This window comes from Aquila chrysaetos, chromosome 3, assembly GCF_900496995.4.
Source record: "Aquila chrysaetos chrysaetos chromosome 3, bAquChr1.4, whole genome shotgun sequence".
NCBI classification, from domain to species: domain Eukaryota; kingdom Metazoa; phylum Chordata; class Aves; order Accipitriformes; family Accipitridae; genus Aquila; species Aquila chrysaetos.
Window position 1 is genome coordinate 75,959,558 of NC_044006.1, and position 18,935 is coordinate 75,978,492.

Here is an 18,935-nt window from a genome sequence, read left to right on the forward strand (position 1 = left end):
AGAGGTGGAGCATTGTATTTTGCTGTCAACACGGGAGACAGCACAAACACATCAACAAACTCAACTTTGCAGAGCTGTAACGGCTGAGGACAAAACCAAGGATCCCTCTACATTGTCACCATTAGAGACATACCTTTGGGGGTGATGGTAATGCTGGTCTTGTCATCTCTGGACTCGCAGGAGTACTCTCCCTCATCCTCAGCCCGGATCCCTGTTATTGTCAGGGTTCGTTTGACGCCCTCCTCATGAATCTGGAAACGTCTGCTGGGCTTGATCTCGACTCCGTTCCTGCGCCACACCACCTTCCCTTTGGCGTGGCTCACATCACAGGTCAAAGAGACGCTGCCTCCAATCTCGGCATTAACAGCTTCAAGTTTTTTGGCAAACTTCACTGGGATTTCTGAGATCCAGAAGAAGGAAAAATTATGAGAAAAGAAAAGATAAGGAACCGGTTCTAAGAAACTGGTTCTGGCCAACTTTAAAAGAACCAAACAAAAAAACTAACCCCAGAACATATTTAGGGATCAGGGTAGACAAAAGCAAACCAGAAAGGTGGAAATTTAGGGAGATTCCTTTGACATGGTATTTTAATAGCACTATCATTCTGTAAAGCAAGAACAGTATTAAAACACGGTTGGGTGTTGCCTTCCTTTCTTTCTAATCTTTTACCTGATGATACCATGTGGTGTTTTTTCATCGGAGCCTGATTTGCCTGACTAAGTGTAAGAATCTGTACGGATGCATAAGCCCCAGCCACCTTTGTCTCTTCCGTCACTGGAGACACAACCAAGGGAGTCAGAGAAATCCAGGGTGTGATTTCTCTCATCCTAAAGGAGACATTTCAAGAGATCGGATGTATCACGACCTGTTAGGAACCACTCCTCTGCAATGACTCCAAAGGGAGCTAAGGGAGCGCAACGCAGCTGCAGACATCTCCACTGTGAGTGTTTAAAGAAAAAGGATCAGGCCTTTGCTGTGGGACATCACCCATCTCATCTCCATCTGTGGACCAGCTGTATTTCTTCCTTCTTGTCAATTTATAGCTTTAGCCTTAACTAGGGAACAGCATCCCAGGCGCACCATCCCACGAACAGAGTAGGATACAATTCAGGTCCTGTCTCCCCGTGTGACTAAGTCACAAATCTTCTCCTCACACAACATCCCTCCACATCCTCATCAGCTTTGTCAGGCTGGTGAGCAGAGTGGAGAAGAGCTAAGGCCCCGCCATGCCCCAGCTACTGGGGTTGGGAGGAGACACAAACAGCGTGATGAGAGTACGGAGCAGACACCAGGAGAAGCACCCATCGTAGGCTTCCTTGTTCCCCAGAGTGGTCAGCAAAGGACAAAAATTGGGTATTTGGAAGGAGGAGAACTTTGCTGGCCCATGGTGGGGCAGCCACAGCAGCTGCAACAGCAATCCAAGCCTTGAGGTTGGAACAGTTTTAGAGAAAGTTTGGACTTCACCTCCGTCCTACCATGAGAGAAGTATAGCTGTTGGGTTGGGACATGACCTGTGTGCTGCTCTCTGCTCACCTTTCACCTGTACTTTGAATTCCTGCTTGTCGTTCTTTGTCTGGCAAGTGTACACAGCAGTGTCTGTGCTCTCAGCCAGGTTCACTGTCAGTGTCCTGGATGCCTCCTCACTCTTGATCTCGTATTTCTTGCTCGCCTTGATTTCTGTTCCATCCTTGAACCACTTTACTACAGCAGTTTCAGGTGTTACTGAAGTAGTCAGTGTGATGCTTTCATGTTCTTGAACAATGAGAGGCTCTTTCTGGACAACTTTCTTTTCAAATTTAGCCTCTGGTTCTAGGAAAGACATTAAAATAGGAAAACTAATAACTTAATGCTCAAATCCTTAACACAGCAGTTTTCTATTACTCTTTCTTCATGACTCACAACACCAGCTCATCCATAATCTGTGATAACCCAGGGAACATGGCTGAATATTTGTGGCTGGTATAATCTTTTGCTGAGCAGGAAGAAAGAAAACGATCTGTCAGGCAACCCAGAGCTTCTGCTTAGAAGAGAAGCAAAGGAAAGGAAATGCAAATATACATTTTATCCGCTGCCCACAAAAAGCTTGTTTCTTAGAAGTAAAATGACCTATATAATTCTTTCATCTCCCATTTTTAGGATTTTAGATCAAATTAAGCAGAAATATTAATGTGCTAAACCTGAATTTATGGCTTGTTTTCTGTTTGCTCTACTACCCTTTTCTTGGCCTCTTCTGTATCTTGTACAACACTTTGTTGCAGCAGACCAGCTTTTCTTAGTCACCTTTCTCCATAGCTCTCTTGCTGCTCCTCAAGACTTCCCACTTTCAACTCTCCACCATTGTAACAGATTGGGAGATGAGGCGTGCGAAGGGGATAAGCAAAAAACTATATAGCATTTTCATAGCCAAAAAAAGTCTTCAGCCAGATTTCCCACCTCTACACTGCTAAATTAAAAAGGCCAAAATAATGTGTGATGTGGTTCACTGATGTTGCTCCAGGGGAAACGGCAGCTGCACCGTGGCTGCTGGACAGGGAATATCCAGTTTTCCTCTAAGCCACACAGATTGCTGCTTAGCACCTCAAAGTGAGTACTCACCAGTTGGTTCCAACTTGAAAGTCAGCTTCTGGCCTGCAGCCTCACAGATGTATTCTCCAGCGTCTTTCTTCTCCAGCTGCTCTATAACCAGGCGCCGGGTTTTGCCCGCAGTTTCTATTTTGAATTTTCTAGAGGAAATGAGCAGTTTTCCATCCTTATACCATTTCACTTCAGTTGCATCCTCTGCTACCTCACAGCTGAGGGTGGCACTTTCTGTCAAGACAGCGTTCACCTCCTTCTGGACCTTTTCCTGGTTTATAAATGCAGGTTTTGGCTCTGAGTGCAGAAAAGGAAGAAAATATTGATTGAGAGATTAAAGTGAGATCAATCTTACAGATTTCTGTGCACAGGTTTGGAAAATATTTAGGTTGTCATTTGCCAAAACTGGTTGCCTTCACCAGGTGATATCTACCCTTCCGTGTGACCAAATCACCATGTGGAAAAAAGGAAAGTAAGACCCTGGGAATGGAAAGAACCAAGAGGGTCCTTGACATCTATCCTATGGTTGCAAGCCACCGTGCAAAAAATATTTAATTCAAATGTTCCCAAAGAGCATCTGTCTTGCATATCACCAAAAGCTCCAAAATTCCTTTTACTTAAGATCTAGGACACAAATATAGCAGCATAGAACCTTTTCAAGAGGTTCAATGCTCGAGAATCACCCATTGGGATGTGAGGAATGGGAGAGATCCGAATATTATGTTGATTATTATTTCTATTATATTTATATCTGCAACTATGATTATATAGACAGACTGAGATAGGCCTTTGTGCCACGCTAAAGCCAAACATTCCCATTTCTACAAACCCAGACAGAAAGGTACAGAAAATCAGGTGAGATCTACAGGCTGCAACAAAGCCAAGACTATTGCATCCGAGTCATAGTGTAATAGTTATTCCAGTTATTACTTTATTATCCTCTCCTGTAATTCAGACAAGGTATGTCTTACCTGTGACATCGATCTTGAAGGTCAGTTTCTGGCCAGCAGCCTCGCAGGTGTACTCCCCAGCATCTTTCTTCTCCACCTGACCCACCACCAGACGACGCGATTTGCCCTCCGACTCCACCTTGAACTTCTTGCTCGAGGTGATCAGTTTCCCCTCCTTGTACCATTTCACATCCGTCTTCTCCTGGGCCACCTCGCAGCTCAGCGTGGTGTTCTCCTTCAGCACTGCCTTCACCTCCTTTTGTACCTTGTCTTTGTTTGTAAACACAACTTCTGGCTCTGAAAAGAGAGAAATTCAGAGCATCTCCAAGATACGATGTTGCCCAATCCCCTTATCATGGCTTAGAGTAACACTGGAAACCAAGCCTCTGACTTGACACTACACATCTAAAGCTATTGGTAGAACATTCAAACTCTTTTGTGGTAAGTTTTTTTGTGTTTTGTTTTGGTGAGTGCAGACATTGGGCATACACCCCACTGCTCTCCACTGTGACCCTGTTCTGAAATGCACTGAGAATCAGCTGTGTTGCAGAGTTGTTCTAGTTGCTTCATCATGTGGGGATGGAGAGGTGCAATCAGTACTTTCCTTTTCATGGCCCTGTTCCTACAGAGATGGGTAGCTCAAAGATTTTCAAGGATGGAGCCCACTGTCTTAGAGATTTTATAATGTTTTACATAGAAGGTATATAATAATAATAATAATAATATTTTTTCTAAATATTCTAGAAATAGGAAGCCTTGGCCAAAGCATCTTCTCCCACCTGTGATGACAAGCTTGAAGGTCAGTTTCTGGCCAGCAGCCTCGCAGGTGTACTCCCCAGCGTCTTTCTTCTCCACCTGACCCACCACCAGACGACGCGATTTGCCCTCCGACTCCACCTTGAACTTCTTGCTCGAGGTGATCAGTTTCCCCTCCTTGTACCATTTCACATCCGTCTTCTCCTGGGCCACCTCGCAGCTCAGCGTGGCGTTTTCCGATAGCACAGCTTTCACCTCTTTCTTCACTTTGTCCTTGTTGATAAAGGCATCCTCTGCTTCTGGGGGGTGGGACAAGAAATTGAAAAGTCACAGGTACGTTCACGATGTCCAAAATGTTCACAGCCAAATGCAAAATCCTGCTTACAAGAAGTTCCCACCGCTCTGCCATTTCAGAGCGGTCCCACCCACAGCTAAGATACACTCAGACAGGACATGGCCCTCTGTACAGCCTGAGGACAACACGGCAGCCATTTCTGAGCAAAATGAACCAATGCCCCAGGGGCTGAGGTTCTTCCCATCCCCATGGATCCACAAGAAATCTGACTTTTTGTTCCATAATGTAATGCACAAGTAATCTCCCAATCTCATCCACCACTGGGACTCCAGTGTAAGCCTTGGCCACTCTAGGTACTTCTGGAGCACAAGGGTTTTCCTACTTCTTCAAGACCTATTTTCCTACACGTCTGGGAGCCGGCCCTACCTTTATTCCTATAAATCACAGCTGCAGACACAAAGGACTGCTGAGTGGGATTCATCCCACAGAAGACCACTAGCTGTAGGCATCTGTGTGACAGTGGACGCACACAAGCTGGTTGCCTGATCTCCCTCACGACTCCGTGAAGACCCAGGCTACACAGACCCTGGAGCCTAGAGAGGGATTCACTTTGCTCTGTAGTAAAGGGGACTCATGGACCTTTCTGTGACGAGAACCAACATCTCCCACCTGTGACGACAAGCTTGAAGGTCAGTTTCTGGCCAGCGGCCTCGCAGGTGTACTCCCCAGCATCTTTCTTCTCCACCTGACCCACCACCAGACGACGCGATTTGCCCTCCGACTCCACCTTGAACTTCTTGCTAGAGGTGATCAGTTTCCCCTCCTTGTACCATTTCACATCCGTCTTCTCCTGCGCCACCTCGCAGCTCAGCGTGGCGTTTTGTGTCAGTGCAGCTTTCACCTCTTTCTGCACCTTCTCTTTGTTGACAAATGCATCTTCTGCCTCTGGAATTAAGAGTACAGGGGCAGATTTAGAAAACTAATCTTTCACACACAACCCTCTTCCCAAATGCACGTATCAGTCTTTGTATTGTGGTGCTGAAATGGATTTCCCATTCCTATTCCCTTCCAACAGTGTCAACTGAATTGTTAATGTTTGAATTACATCAGGTGCTGGTGAAGGACTCCTTTACTGGCCAGTCCAAGACAGCTTACGTGGCCCCAAAATTGCTTTCATTATCCATCATTATCATTCTCCAACATCTTCAGAAAAGAAGTTCACATATCCCAATATCCAGCAGCACACCAGGGGATGCAGTCTGTAAGAAGTCTGCTTGCTGTCAGAGGACAAGCATTGCACTGTCCAAACAACCCAAAAGCTGCAATTTGCTTTACCAGCAAGAGCAAAGCTAGTCTTTGGAAACAAACTCTGTGAGCTTATTCTGTGTCTGTATCTTTATTTCCCAAATGTTTTAAAGATATGTCATCCCAGAACTATGTTTCTCTAATGAATGACAATTAGCCAACTCCCATGGTATTTGCTTTGCACTGCTCCATGCCAGAATCAAAAAGCAATCTAATACGTGAACTCCTCAATTTGCTTTAAATTCATCAATATCCAACTGAGGGATGTCAAGATTAAAACCTGTCCTTGCTGATATCATGGTGAAAAGACCTGGTTTCCTCAGCTACTGCCTCTTAGAAGAGTTCTAGTATTAGCTTTCTGTTGACACAGGCCATAATAAAATGGTTTTGTCCATAATAAAGAGACACTTTAGAGAAGGAAGGAGCATTTGCAAGAGAACATGTGTGCTGAGATTTGCTGTGTCCTTTAATTTCTCCTGCAATTATTGAATTCTCATTTTGCTATCAGTGCATCTTCACCAGATTCCCAGGGAAATTCTCTGATGATCTTCAGCCTACCCTGGGCTTGGGCTACAGAAGTCCACTGCATTCTTAGTTTTCAAGGAAGGGAGACAGATCTAGTAGTGTGAACACAACTGCATGAGTAAACCAGCAAAATTTAAATGCTGGCTCAGTCACTGCCTGCTGAGATGGAATTTGCCCAGCCACATAACTTCCCTCTACTTCAGTTTTTCAGGATGTAAAACAGGGATTCAGCAAATTCACTCACCTGTGATGACAATCTTGAAGGTCAGTTTCTGGCCAGCAGCCTCGCAGGTGTACTCCCCAGCATCTTTCTTCTCCACCTGACCCACCACCAGACGACGCGATTTGCCCTCCGACTCCACCTTGAACTTCTTGCTCGAGGTGATCAGTTTCCCCTCCTTGTACCATTTCACATCCGTCTTCTCCTGGGCCACCTCGCAGCTCAGCGTGGTGTTCTCCTTCAGCACTGCCTTCACCTCCTTTTGCACTTTGTCTTTGTGTTCAAATACATCATCTGCAAGATTGGAAAGAAGGAAAAATGTAGAAAAAAGCCCATGAAAATGAAAGCTTTGCCTCCGAGATTGTATGGTATTGGGTTTTCAACGGGAGATCACCTAGTAGATTACAGTTGAAATAAAGCAGCTGTAAAATGAAAAAGGCTAACAGAGTCAGAGTTAAGCAAATGTTTAAGGAAGCACTGGCAGGAACAGCTTGCTTCCAGACAGCACAGTTTCTAGCTGCTGCTCATTTGGGCAGCAAGAAGAACTGCCATGCCTGATATTTAGGCTTTCACCAGCTTTCCTGCACACACTTCGTAGGGTCACTCTCTGCAGACAAGCAGGATGGGCTTTCTTGGGGAAGCAGGGCATGTTTTGTTCACTTGCAGAGAAGACTGGGCTGTATATTCACAGCAAACAGGACATACTCCATACAGGATCCTTCATTAGCCAATGCTGTCCCCGTATTTGGGTCCAGGTAATCAGGAAAAAACCAATATGGCTTATGAAATAGATGCATAACAACCGGAGTGCCTTTACAAAGATTTATATGGAGTTGTGCCCTTATGGAACAGCATCACTTCCCAAATATATTCTACAGAACATGTGCTACTAATAGTACAAAATCACAGTCATAAAATAATTTAGGTTAGGAGTGATTTCTGGAGGTCATCCAGTCCCACTTCCCCACTCAGAGCAGATAAAATTACATCAAGTTGCTCAGAGCCATGTCCCATTGAGTTCTGAATATCTCAAGCGATGGAGATCCTACAACCTCAAGGCTCCTCTTCCAGAGCTTGACCCCCCTCGTTGTGCAAGCAGGTTTTTCCTAATATCTTTTCAGAATCTCCCATGTTCCAACTTGTATACTTTGCCTCTTCTCCTTTCACCATGCATCTTTGAGAAGAATGTGGAGCTGTGGACTCTATATCCTTCCATTAGATAGTTGCAGGCTGCAATAAAAGCTCCACCTGCCTTCTCTTCTCTAGGCTGAACAAATCCAGTTCTCCCAGTCTCTCCTCATATGACGTGCTCCAGCCCCCTAATCATCTTGGTTGCCTCCGCTGGAGCTGTGCCAGTAGCATCTTGGATTTCCAGATGCAATAGCTGTCAGATTCTCCAGGCAGGCAGACATTGAATTAAGAACACTAATTGGATTTTAGGCTTGGTTTTGGTAAATTCCAAGGACATTATTTTAGAAGCTGGGCATGGGAAATAATGTTGGATGTAGGGATCTTAAGATGATCTAGTCTACAGTAAATAGAGAAATTAGCAAAAGTATATCTGTAACACATTTGAACTAGCAAACTTGTATGAATTATGAGAACTGACTCATGAAGAGTAGATGAACAATTTGTTCAAGACTAAATGTGGAACCTGGTATTTTCACACTAAAGTGTTCAGAATCTATACCTTACCCAGCAGAAGAACAGGAAGGAAAGGATTAGCAAGGCAAACTAAACTATATATAAATACCCTTTAAAATACTTTAAAAGATAGAGCACAAATAAGGAATGGAAAAAAGGACAACTCTACTGGAAAGGTGTGTCTCTGGGGTCAGACACTGTAGTAATAAAGCAAGATTTGCCAAAAGTCAGGCTGGATCCAAGCTTATGAAGGAGGTTAAGATACCTAGCAAAGGATCCTCTAGCACCAGAAATATATGTAGACAAGGGAAGAAGTGGTGCCATAATGCAAAGAGTGTGGGTTTCATGTTTCAGAGCTCTTGATATCACACTTCTGAAGAAAACAAGCCAATGCTCCTAGAAAGTGTTCTCCTACAGGCTAATTTGATCATTTTGGCTCTCACCCTAGGTAGAAGTTTTACCCTTTAATACAAAGCAATGGAGGTTACAAAAGCAGGCTGAGTGCGGGACTCCTAAGCTCACACGTTATGTTCCATCCTAGGCAACTCTCTTCAGTGAGAGCTTTCAGTTGGTTGAATTTCCCTCGGGGAATGGTATTTCTTGCACAAAGTCTAGTTGGTACTCCTGCTCAGTTGTATCTTTAATCAACAGCAAGATAAAAAAGGTGACCTATGGTTAAAGCACAGAGGGTCAGAAGATCCATTTTCCAGTTCTAGTTCTACAGCTTACTTCCTCAGCAGTCTTGAACAAGAACCCAAATGGGTCCCACCATTTCTGCCTTTAACGTGACCAGTAAATCTCTCAGTGGCAAGAGGGAGCCTATTCTTCTCTGCTCTTCTTTCTTGTATTTACCCATTTGCAAAATCTGAGTAATGGCCTCTCTTTGGCAGCAATGGGCTTGGGCAACACTCATCTATATCTTGCAGACAAAATGCCTGTCCCCTTTTCCGTGGTACCCAAGTACTTCAAAGCCTGTGATATGAAAAACACTTCCATGAGGTAGGGCACTCTTCTTATCCCTATTTACAGAGAGGATGTGAGATGCAGAGAAAGTTGGTGATAGTGAGGTCCCCCCCACATCGACCTGCAGAGGATGGTGCCATTTCCCAAAAAAGTGAATGCCCAGTGTCCAAGCCATAGGATTTTCCCCCATGAATACAACTATTTCTCAGAAGCCCTAAAAGCAGACCGGTTTTTGAGTTTTCATCCAAAAGTCTCATGCAACCCACCATTATTGCTGTCAACAGCTTTCCTCGGTCAGAGACAGACCTTTGGGCTAAGCTGCAAGCACAAACAACTGCTGAGAGCATTTCAGTGCCTTGTTGCATCCAGCAGAGGCTAAAGTTCTCCTGCTCCCAGGTGAGAAGATCCTTCCACAGGAAGCTAAGAAGAGCTCTTCCTTCAAACAGCGTGATAAGATCCTTTGTTAATTTCTGCCTTTCACAGTTTCATTTATAATCCACCACAATTTTTCCAACATCTTCTGCTACCAAAGGCATTCGTTGTTTGAAATAAAACAACAATCTCAGTCTTGCTCTGTGCTACTCCTACAACCTGCATAGAGCTATAGAAAAAAGTCACATAACTGAGCCAGAGAGTATTACCATAGTTTTTCTAGCACTAAGGAGAGTTGCCAAACACAAAGGAGAATGAGCAGATTTGTCTCCAATTTCCTTGTAGGGTCACTCCCCAGCGATATATACCACAGAATGCAGACATGGCAGAGCAAGCAGAATGAAACCCAATAAGTTTGTACGTCAGCAAGACCCACAACTGGCAGCCACATGAATCTCAATGTTATAATATCACGCTTTTACTCAGGCCACACTGGGAGCAGACCTGCCACAAACCACCTCCAGCGTGGAAGATACATAGCCACACTCATAGCTGGGTCCAAAATAAAAACCTCAGAGGTATGACTGGTGCACCAGGCTGCATAGATGCACACACTTCTAAATAGACTTGTTTCGATTCTAGTGTTGGGTGAATCCATTTGAAGAAAGAAAAGCACAAATCTTTCCACCAAATCCAATTGTATTGTCTGGCACCACTTCCTGGGATGTGCTTTTAATTGCATGCATTTAAGGTTTTCCTCTGGTCCACAATCAGAAAAAAACCCACCTACATCAAATTTAGGTATTCTTTCCTCATAACACTTTCAAGCAAGACAGAAGCAAGGAAGATGTGGAAGGAAGTACTGGGTAATATTTTCCACAAAAATAACTAACAGCAAGGACAAAAATGTATACATTGATGATTCACCAGCATACACAAACTACTGGATAATGATCTGAACTCACACTCAAAACCGTATGTATTGTGCAATTCCTCATGAAGTCATACTGGCAAATCCTCTCAGCAAAGCCATGTCTTGCACAGATGTGGCAGAAAGAAACCCTGTCCCAGCATACACAAAACCTACAGATTCTTAGTCCACTTAAGTTCTGTGACAGACTCATATAGACCAAGGCTGGATGTAAATCTATGGCACTAGGAAACTTTCTTTATAGCTACAGCAAAAAAATATGTAATCAGATAATCCCTCACCTGTGACATCAAGCTTGAAGGTCAGTTTCTGGCCAGCAGCCTCGCAGGTGTACTCCCCAGCATCTTTCTTCTCCACCTGACCCACCACCAGACGACGCGATTTGCCCTCCGACTCCACCTTGAACTTCTTGCTCGAGGTGATCAGTTTCCCCTCCTTGTACCATTTCACATCCGTCTTCTCCTGGGCCACCTCGCAGCTCAGCGTGGCGTTTTCCGATAGCACAGCTTTCACCTCTTTCTTCACTTTGTCCTTGTTGATAAAGGCATCCTCTGCTTCTGGGGGGTGGGACAAGAAATTGAAAAGTCACAGGTATGTTCACAATGTCCAAAATGTTCACAGCCAAATGCAAAATCCTGCTTACAAGAAGTTCCCACCGCTCTGCCATTTCAGAGCGGTCCCACCCACAGCTAAGATACACTCAGACAGGACATGGCCCTCTGTACAGCCTGAGGACAACACGGCAGCCATTTCTGAGCAAAACGAACCAATGCCCCAGGGGTTAAGGTTCTTCCCATCCCCATGGATCCACAAGAAATCTGACTTTTTGTTCCATAATGTAATGCACAAGTAATCTCCCAATCTCATCCACCACTGGGACTCCAGTGTAAGCCTTGGCCACTCTAGGTACTTCTGGAGCACAAGGGTTTTCCTACTTCTTCAAGACCTATTTTCCTACACATCTGGGAGCCGGCCCTACCTTTATTCCTACAAATCACAACTGCAGACACAAAGGACTGCTGAGTGGGATTCATCCCACAGAAGACCACTAGCTGTAGGCATCTGTGTGACAGTGGACGCACACAAGCTGGTTGCCTGATCTCCCTCACGACTCCGTGAAGACCCAGGCTACACAGACCCTGGAGCCTAGAGAGGGATTCACTTTGCTCTGTAGTAAAGGGGACTCATGGACCTTTCTGTGACGAGAACCAACATCTCCCACCTGTGACGACAAGCTTGAAGGTCAGTTTCTGGCCAGCGGCCTCGCAGGTGTACTCCCCAGCATCTTTCTTCTCCACCTGACCCACCACCAGACGACGCGATTTGCCCTCCGACTCCACCTTGAACTTCTTGCTCGAGGTGATCAGTTTCCCCTCCTTGTACCATTTCACATCCGTCTTCTCCTGCGCCACCTCGCAGCTCAGCGTGGCGTTTTGTGTCAGTGCAGCTTTCACCTCTTTCTGCACCTTCTCTTTGTTGACAAATGCATCTTCTGCCTCTGAAATAGGGAAATATTAGGGAAAAAATACGTAAGATATACACAGCTTGCAACGAGAAGATATTACACATATTTTGTTTAGGTGGTCTGCAGGATCATTTCTTGTAAGCAGCATTGCTTTGCAGTTCTTTTTATCACATAGAACAACGTGCCCTCAAAACATAGTCCATATAATTATCATACCTCTCTGACCAGTCTTCGCAAACAGCTCGACCTCCTCATTTTCAAATTTCTTATAATGAAGAGAAAGATAAATTTCCCCCTTGTGTCGTTATCATATTTCTACACACCACATTTGGAGCTAGCCAAGTATAGCAGAATTATAAGCTGCCACCTTCACTATCACATTATTTACGGGAATTTACCAACATCTCGGTATTTTAGAATAAGACTGGGTTGTTCAGAAGATATCTTGTAACTCAATCCCAAAGAAATGAGGAAAATAGATACAGTTCTTAATATGGAACAGTACTTGACCTACATTATACATAAAACTGGCCTATAAAATTTGAAGTATACATTTTTTCCTCATCGGAAATCTTGATTTTTTCAGAAAACTGGCTGTAGGGAATCTTCTCTTAATACTTAACACAAGCAACAAGAATGAAGTGTTTAAAGTCACCTTCTTCCTCAGTATCACTTAGAACTTCCATCTTAACAAGTGGAGTTGGCATCAAAAGGATATCTTGTGTAATCAGTAGTTTGGTAGGTATAGGCATTGAAAAGATTCAATTGTCACCTTGCTAAGTAGGACTGACTGATAAATTCCATCTTTTACCAATTACTTTAATGATTATTTTACCTGGTTCTCCTTCTCCCAACAACTTATGTGGTCACTGTTAACCTTTATATTAGTGTACATTTGAGATGTGGGAGAACAAATAGACCCTAAATAAATGGGCTGCCACATTTTTTCCCCACTGATTTACCTTAAGAAATAACTGCACAAGAAGTGTAAAACATTTGTGGTACGCCTACATGGCGGACATCACATAGCAACAACCACCCAGTGTTTAGCGTAGGCTGCCTTTGCCTATTTGCATCCCAGGTACGTACTTGAGCGTTGGAGTCTGTGATTTCACTGCTGCAGAAGCACAGGCTCCAAAGATAAATGCTGGACTAGAAAGCGTATGGGGTTGCCTTTGCCATTCAGCTGCAGTGTAAGCACGGAAGAAGATAATTCATCCAGCCAGCTTCGGGCATCTGGGTTACCTGGCCAGGGCGACCTAGGAGGGTCTTGGCTCTCAGCTCTCCCTGGCAGTCATGAGGAACGCCTTCCATAACCTGTGCTACTGCCTTCCTCCCCCCAGTCACTCTCTGCAGCATCCTAGTGCCGTCTTTTGCTCCTCCTTGATGACTTTCTCCTGTGCATACCGTCCCTGTCATGTCTACTCTGAGTGGCAGCAGCTGCCTGGGAGGGTATGGAGTAGGGGTAAGTTCAGGTCAAGTTCCTACACTGCTGACCACGGCACTGCTTGTAATCCTGGGAGCCGCATCGTAGGCTTGCCATTAATATTGCACAGTCCACGGAAAGAGAGGAGTCCAGCAGGGAGCAAGCCGAAGCAGGAACCCAGTTTATATGCTCTAAATTTGAGCTCCTCTGTTTGCATCGGCTGTAGAAGGCGTGTAAGGAGGTGTCATTGTCATTAAGGTGTCGTTAACAAGGCAGCATACATGGTGTATGCTGGGTGATGCAAAACTCCTCAAAGGCACACGTTAGCCCCGCTGCAGATTAAGCAGCATTTTGATATCTAAAAAAGCTCAAGCACACACCATGGTTGGCATTCAAAACAAGTTGCGAAAATATAAACATTTCAGCTTCCATCTCCAACTCGGACTATGGATATGCAGAGTACACTAAACAAATGAGTGAGAAACCAGACTGTAATTGGATGCTGTATTTAAAACGACAAGTTAGCAGAGCAGGAATATTCCAGATGGGTTACTTGCTTGTCCTCTGCATGCATTCTTGCCCTTTAATATAGAACATTTTTATAGTGATAGGAAATGTGACCAAATCTTTTAATCAGCTTACAGACTGATTTACAGTAGCCAGTAATTTGCCTCAGAAACATATTTTAAAGTTAAGCAAGTATTCAGATGACATTTCCAACCTCAGCTGCAGTTGGCTAGTAAGGTTCCACTGAAACTGAAGAAAACCATTTTCAGGACATGGAGCTTTGACCTATTTCAAATAAGGATTTCACTGTATATCATGATTCTTGAAATAATGAGATTGCAGAATCAGCTCTTTGGGCTACACATCTAGCTCAGTCCCAAGGTGTGCAGCACCTGGTTCTGTTAATATTTAGCCAAAAAGCCATAGCTGCATCCCAATACTCAACACTGAGCATCTAACCTTCAAGCTGTCCTTAAATAGGGAAGGTTTTGTGCTACCACTGGAGCCCTGGAGTACAGGAACCCTGAAAAGCTTTCTGAGTGCAATGGTAACAGGATAAATTAAGACTCAGAAAGCCACTGCACTTTAGGATAATCTAGTAAGATGAGGATTTCTGCAGCAGGAGCCAACCACTCAGAGTACTCATAATCCCTCCTGACTTTCACACTAGATCATTTTCCAGTGAGTGCTGGACTTGCATGTCATGTTACAGTTGTACACATGAGAAATACAGCAACAGTAGCTAGGCAAGCACTCTCCACTTACGACAGAGGGGGAAAGGTGTTACATTACCCTGTGCAGCCGTGAAGTCATCCAGTTTGAAAGAGAACTGAAAACCTTTGGTTTCTGAGGCAGACAGCTAAGAATAGCCCTCAGCTAGAAAAATTCAACTGTAAAAGCACTAAAAGTCTATGTTTTCTGACTACACCTCTGCAGTAATGTACGAACTTGGTTTATACAAATGGTCTTTCTATCAATGCCCATGTTGCATTTTCTCTGAAAGATGCCTCTCAAAGCCAGCCTTACTGTAAAGCATCCTTCACTGAAACTGGCAGTTCCCTGAGCCAAAAGCATGAGCTACACAATTCATGAAAAAGAGCCAAAGTGCCCCAACCCACACCCTGTGTATCCCACGCGGAGTGGGGACACGTAACAGCTGATGGCTTACAATTTATGCTCTGGGGAGCAGCAAAGCTTTATCTTATAGCAGCAGTTGCACATTGCACACAGAAGATGGAGAGAGCAGGATGCCCCAAGCCAGTGGGAGAGCAATAAAGACTGCAACCTTCACAAGGGAACAGCTCTCGAGCTATGCCCTGTAAGGACTTCAAGTCTCCAGCATGGCTGCGAGCAGGGAAGTCAATAGACTCCGAACGCAGTTGCTCTTCTACATAGCTGATAAAATGCCAGACCTCTGCCAGCATTATGGTCCCAGCGTGTTTGATGCCATAAGAAAGCAGAGGAGAAAATAGATTCCCTGTTCTGATCAGCTCAGAATATGAGTCAAGAGCTGTAACAGCAGAGTGTTATGAATATGGACAAAACCAAGCCAAACCCTTTCTCGTCATACAATTCAGAAATAATCACTCAGAATGTAGCTGACATGTCCGTGGCTGCCTGGAGCCTGAGATAAAATTTACTGAACATCTTGCAAAATATACTGACACCAAAGAAATCACAAGTATAGTCAGAGTGAAAGAACAGCCTCAGACTATATTAAATCCTCAGACTCCAAATCACGTTATTAAGGAGAAAAATACAAATACAAATAAACATCCCTGGACTTATGACTTGTCACTACAGATGTAGAAATTGCAATGAGCAGTCATCACCTTTGGATTCAGCAGACTGCAGATATGTGCAGTGCCGCAGATAGAAAATTTTTAGGACAATACACTCCCATCAACTCCCAAACATTCTCAATGCAGTCACAATAAAGTAGGGATCTTGCAAATGCTACTGTTTAAATATCGCTTGGCAGACAAGTATTCGCACCACTTCTCATAGCTTTACAAATCACAACTGGGTATCCAATGACAGATGAAAGAAATGGTAGAGGAAGGGCTGGATGGAAAGGTTGTTAAATACAAATCATAATTTGAGTTGCACGTATCTGTATCTATTTCTGTTCATCATCTACAAAAGTTTCATGGCGCATGGAGTTATGAGGCTGTGCTCACATGCGTTTGCACAACCAGACTGTGGAATAATTGAAGCAATTCCCTGTTTTGGGAGGGAGGACATTGTATAGAGAAAAGATGAAACAAAGAGGGAAGAAAATAGTGACTTGCATGGAAGAATACCAATAACAGGAGGAGTACCACCAATAATGATGATGAAATTAGAAGAAGTCCTTTAACACAGTGCCTGCTAACAAAAACTCTTGATTCACTATCTGAACCCAAGGAGACAAGAAGGGAGTTGAGGAGCTGATATCAGGATGCCTACACGTAACATCTAGATCTGCCCAGTCCTACACAACCTCACTGAAACAGTAGCTTACACCAACATCAGAAAGTACTTTAACAACATTACTAATATTTTGACAGAGAAAACAACCAGACACAAAGAAAAGGCAATGAAATATCAACCAAAATATGTCTCCCACCTGTGACGACAATCTTGAAGGTCAGTTTCTGGCCAGCAGCCTCGCAGGTGTACTCCCCAGCATCTTTCTTCTCCACCTGACCCACCACCAGACGACGCGATTTGCCCTCCGACTCCACCTTGAACTTCTTGCTCGAGGTGATCAGTTTCCCCTCCTTGTACCATTTCACATCCGTCTTCTCCTGGGCCACCTCGCAGCTCAGCGTGGCGTTTTCCGATAGCACAGCTTTCACCTCTTTCTTCACTTTGTCCTTGTTGATAAAGGCATCCTCTGCTTCTGGGGGGTGGGACAAGAATTTTAAAAGTCACAGGTACGTTCACGATGTCCAAAATGTTCACAGCCAAATGCAAAATCCTGCTTACAAGAAGTTCCCACCGCTCTGCCATTTCGGAGTGGTCCCACCCACAGCTAAGATACACTCAGACAGGACATGGCCCTCTGTACAGCCTGAGGACAACACGGCAGCCATTTCTGAGCAAAACGAACCAATGCCCCAGGGGTTGAGGTTCTTCCCATCCCCATGGATCCACAAGAAATCTGACTTTTTGTTCCATAATGTAATGCACATATAAGAATCCAATCTCATCCACCACTGGGACCCATATGTAAGCCTTGGCCACTCTAGGTACTTCTGGAGCATCATTCCAGCCCTATTTTCCTACACGTCTGGGAGCCAGCCCTGCCTTTATTCCTATAAATCACAACCGCAGATGCAAACTTGTTTAATTTTTCTTTACTCTGAAATCAGAAAACAACAAGGACTGCTGAGTGGGATTCATCCCACAGAAGACCACTAGCTGTAGGCATCTGTGTGACAGTGGACGCACACAAGCTGGTTGCCTGATCTCCCTCACGACTCCGTGAAGACCCAGGCTACACAGACCCTGGAGCCTAGAGAGGGATTCACTTTGCCCTGTAGTAAAGGGGACTCATGGACCTTTCTGTGACGAGAACCAACATCTCCCACCTGTGACGACAAGCTTGAAGGTCAGTTTCTGGCCAGCAGCCTCGCAGGTGTACTCCCCAGCATCTTTCTTCTCCACCTGACCCACCACCAGACGACGCGATTTGCCCTCCGACTCCACCTTGAACTTCTTGCTCGAGGTGATCAGTTTCCCCTCCTTGTACCATTTCACATCCGTCTTCTCCTGGGCCACCTCGCAGCTCAGCGTGGCGTTTTGTGTCAGTATAGCCTTCACCTCCTTTTGTACCTTGTCCTTGTTTGTAAACACGTCTTCTCTCTCTGTAAGAAAGCCACAATAGTCACGCATAGCTTTTTGCAGTTGTCTTGTCCAGCGCTTAATCAAGTTCCCCCTATTTCACTATACTTGCCCCTGACAGGTAGTATGATGGCCCATTAAGACAAGAAAATACCTTCATCTCTATTTTGCTGATAGGAGGTAAATAGGTGTATGGGAATTCTGAGATAACGTTAAAAATCTCACAATTTGAGCACAGATTTGAACCCAGGACTTAGAGCACCTACATGCACCGCCTGAACCCTCCTCCCTCTTCTCTCTTTTTCTCTCCCTATGTCTCTCCAAGGTTCCAGTGAATCAGAAGGAAACAACCCTTGTATCCTCATATCCAGGAACCGTTGCTCTTTTCCTGCTTATTTGGGTCACTCAAATTCAGTCATTCTCCAGCTAATCAGAGCTCTTCGAACACTTCCCCCTTCTCTTTTATCTATCCCTGCACCTCTGCTATAGCCTCACACTGTGATTCTGCAGGAGGTTTTCTGCAGACACACCAGCTAATTGTGAAGGGTGCAGAAGTTATCATCCTTGCCCATCACTTTTTTTGTGGTTACAACTAGTCATGGATGCAAAACTGTGTGTATAAAATGTTGATATGAAAGTTGTCCAAAAATCAAGTCTTACAGCTGAAATATTTCCCCCCAGAGAGGTTGTGAGATGATCCTCTAAAGGTAAGATACTACCCAAAATGGAATATTCCGTTATCTCTGGCATTTCTAGCGTTTTCTCACCTCTGACTTTGACTTGGAATGTTGTTCTGTCATCTTTCGTTTCACAGGTATAGCTCCCTTGGTCTTGCTGTGTCACCTTCTTGATGATGAGCTTGCGGTGTGTCCCCTGGGAGATGACTGCTGTCCTCTGGTCTTGCTTCACCTCAGTTTGATCCTTCTTCCATACCACGGCTCCGCTCGCAGCTGACACCTCACACACCAGCTCAAGGTTTTCAGAAGGACTGACTGATATTTCTGGAGTTGTTTTGGGCTTGTTGACGAAAGTAACAGCTTCATCTGGAAAGAAAAAGACAAAGAAGTTTACACCTTGATTCAGGCTTATCAGCACAAAGTTAAGATACAGTAATTACCAATCATTATTTCATTGCTAGTCACACTTGGGTGATCAAGTTTCAACTCTGGAGGTG

At 44.5% G+C, this 18,935-nt stretch overlaps 1 protein-coding gene across 27 annotated transcripts in view; it reads right to left on the minus strand.

Annotated features, from left to right (window-relative positions):
• OBSCN (obscurin, cytoskeletal calmodulin and titin-interacting RhoGEF) overlaps positions 1 to 18,935 on the minus strand; it is a 194,343-nt gene that overhangs the window by 141,119 nt on the left and 34,289 nt on the right. For 20 of the 27 annotated variants that reach the window (XM_030007904.1, XM_030007920.1, XM_030007919.1 and 17 more), the window contains exons 9-20: positions 18,529 to 18,804; positions 17,509 to 17,784; positions 16,542 to 16,817; positions 11,758 to 12,033; positions 10,817 to 11,092; positions 6,650 to 6,919; positions 5,245 to 5,520; positions 4,304 to 4,579; positions 3,546 to 3,821; positions 2,596 to 2,871; positions 1,534 to 1,809; positions 134 to 400 (exon numbers count right to left, since the gene is read on the minus strand). In XM_030007904.1, the coding sequence (XP_029863764.1) occupies positions 134 to 400; positions 1,534 to 1,809; positions 2,596 to 2,871; positions 3,546 to 3,821; positions 4,304 to 4,579; positions 5,245 to 5,520; positions 6,650 to 6,919; positions 10,817 to 11,092; positions 11,758 to 12,033; positions 16,542 to 16,817; positions 17,509 to 17,784; positions 18,529 to 18,804 (3,297 nt within the window). The remainder of the gene's footprint in view (positions 1 to 133; positions 401 to 1,533; positions 1,810 to 2,595; positions 2,872 to 3,545; positions 3,822 to 4,303; positions 4,580 to 5,244; positions 5,521 to 6,649; positions 6,920 to 10,816; positions 11,093 to 11,757; positions 12,034 to 16,541; positions 16,818 to 17,508; positions 17,785 to 18,528; positions 18,805 to 18,935) is intronic. The other 7 variants (XM_030007899.1, XM_030007897.1, XM_030007898.1 and 4 more) reach the window with 7 other exon arrangements.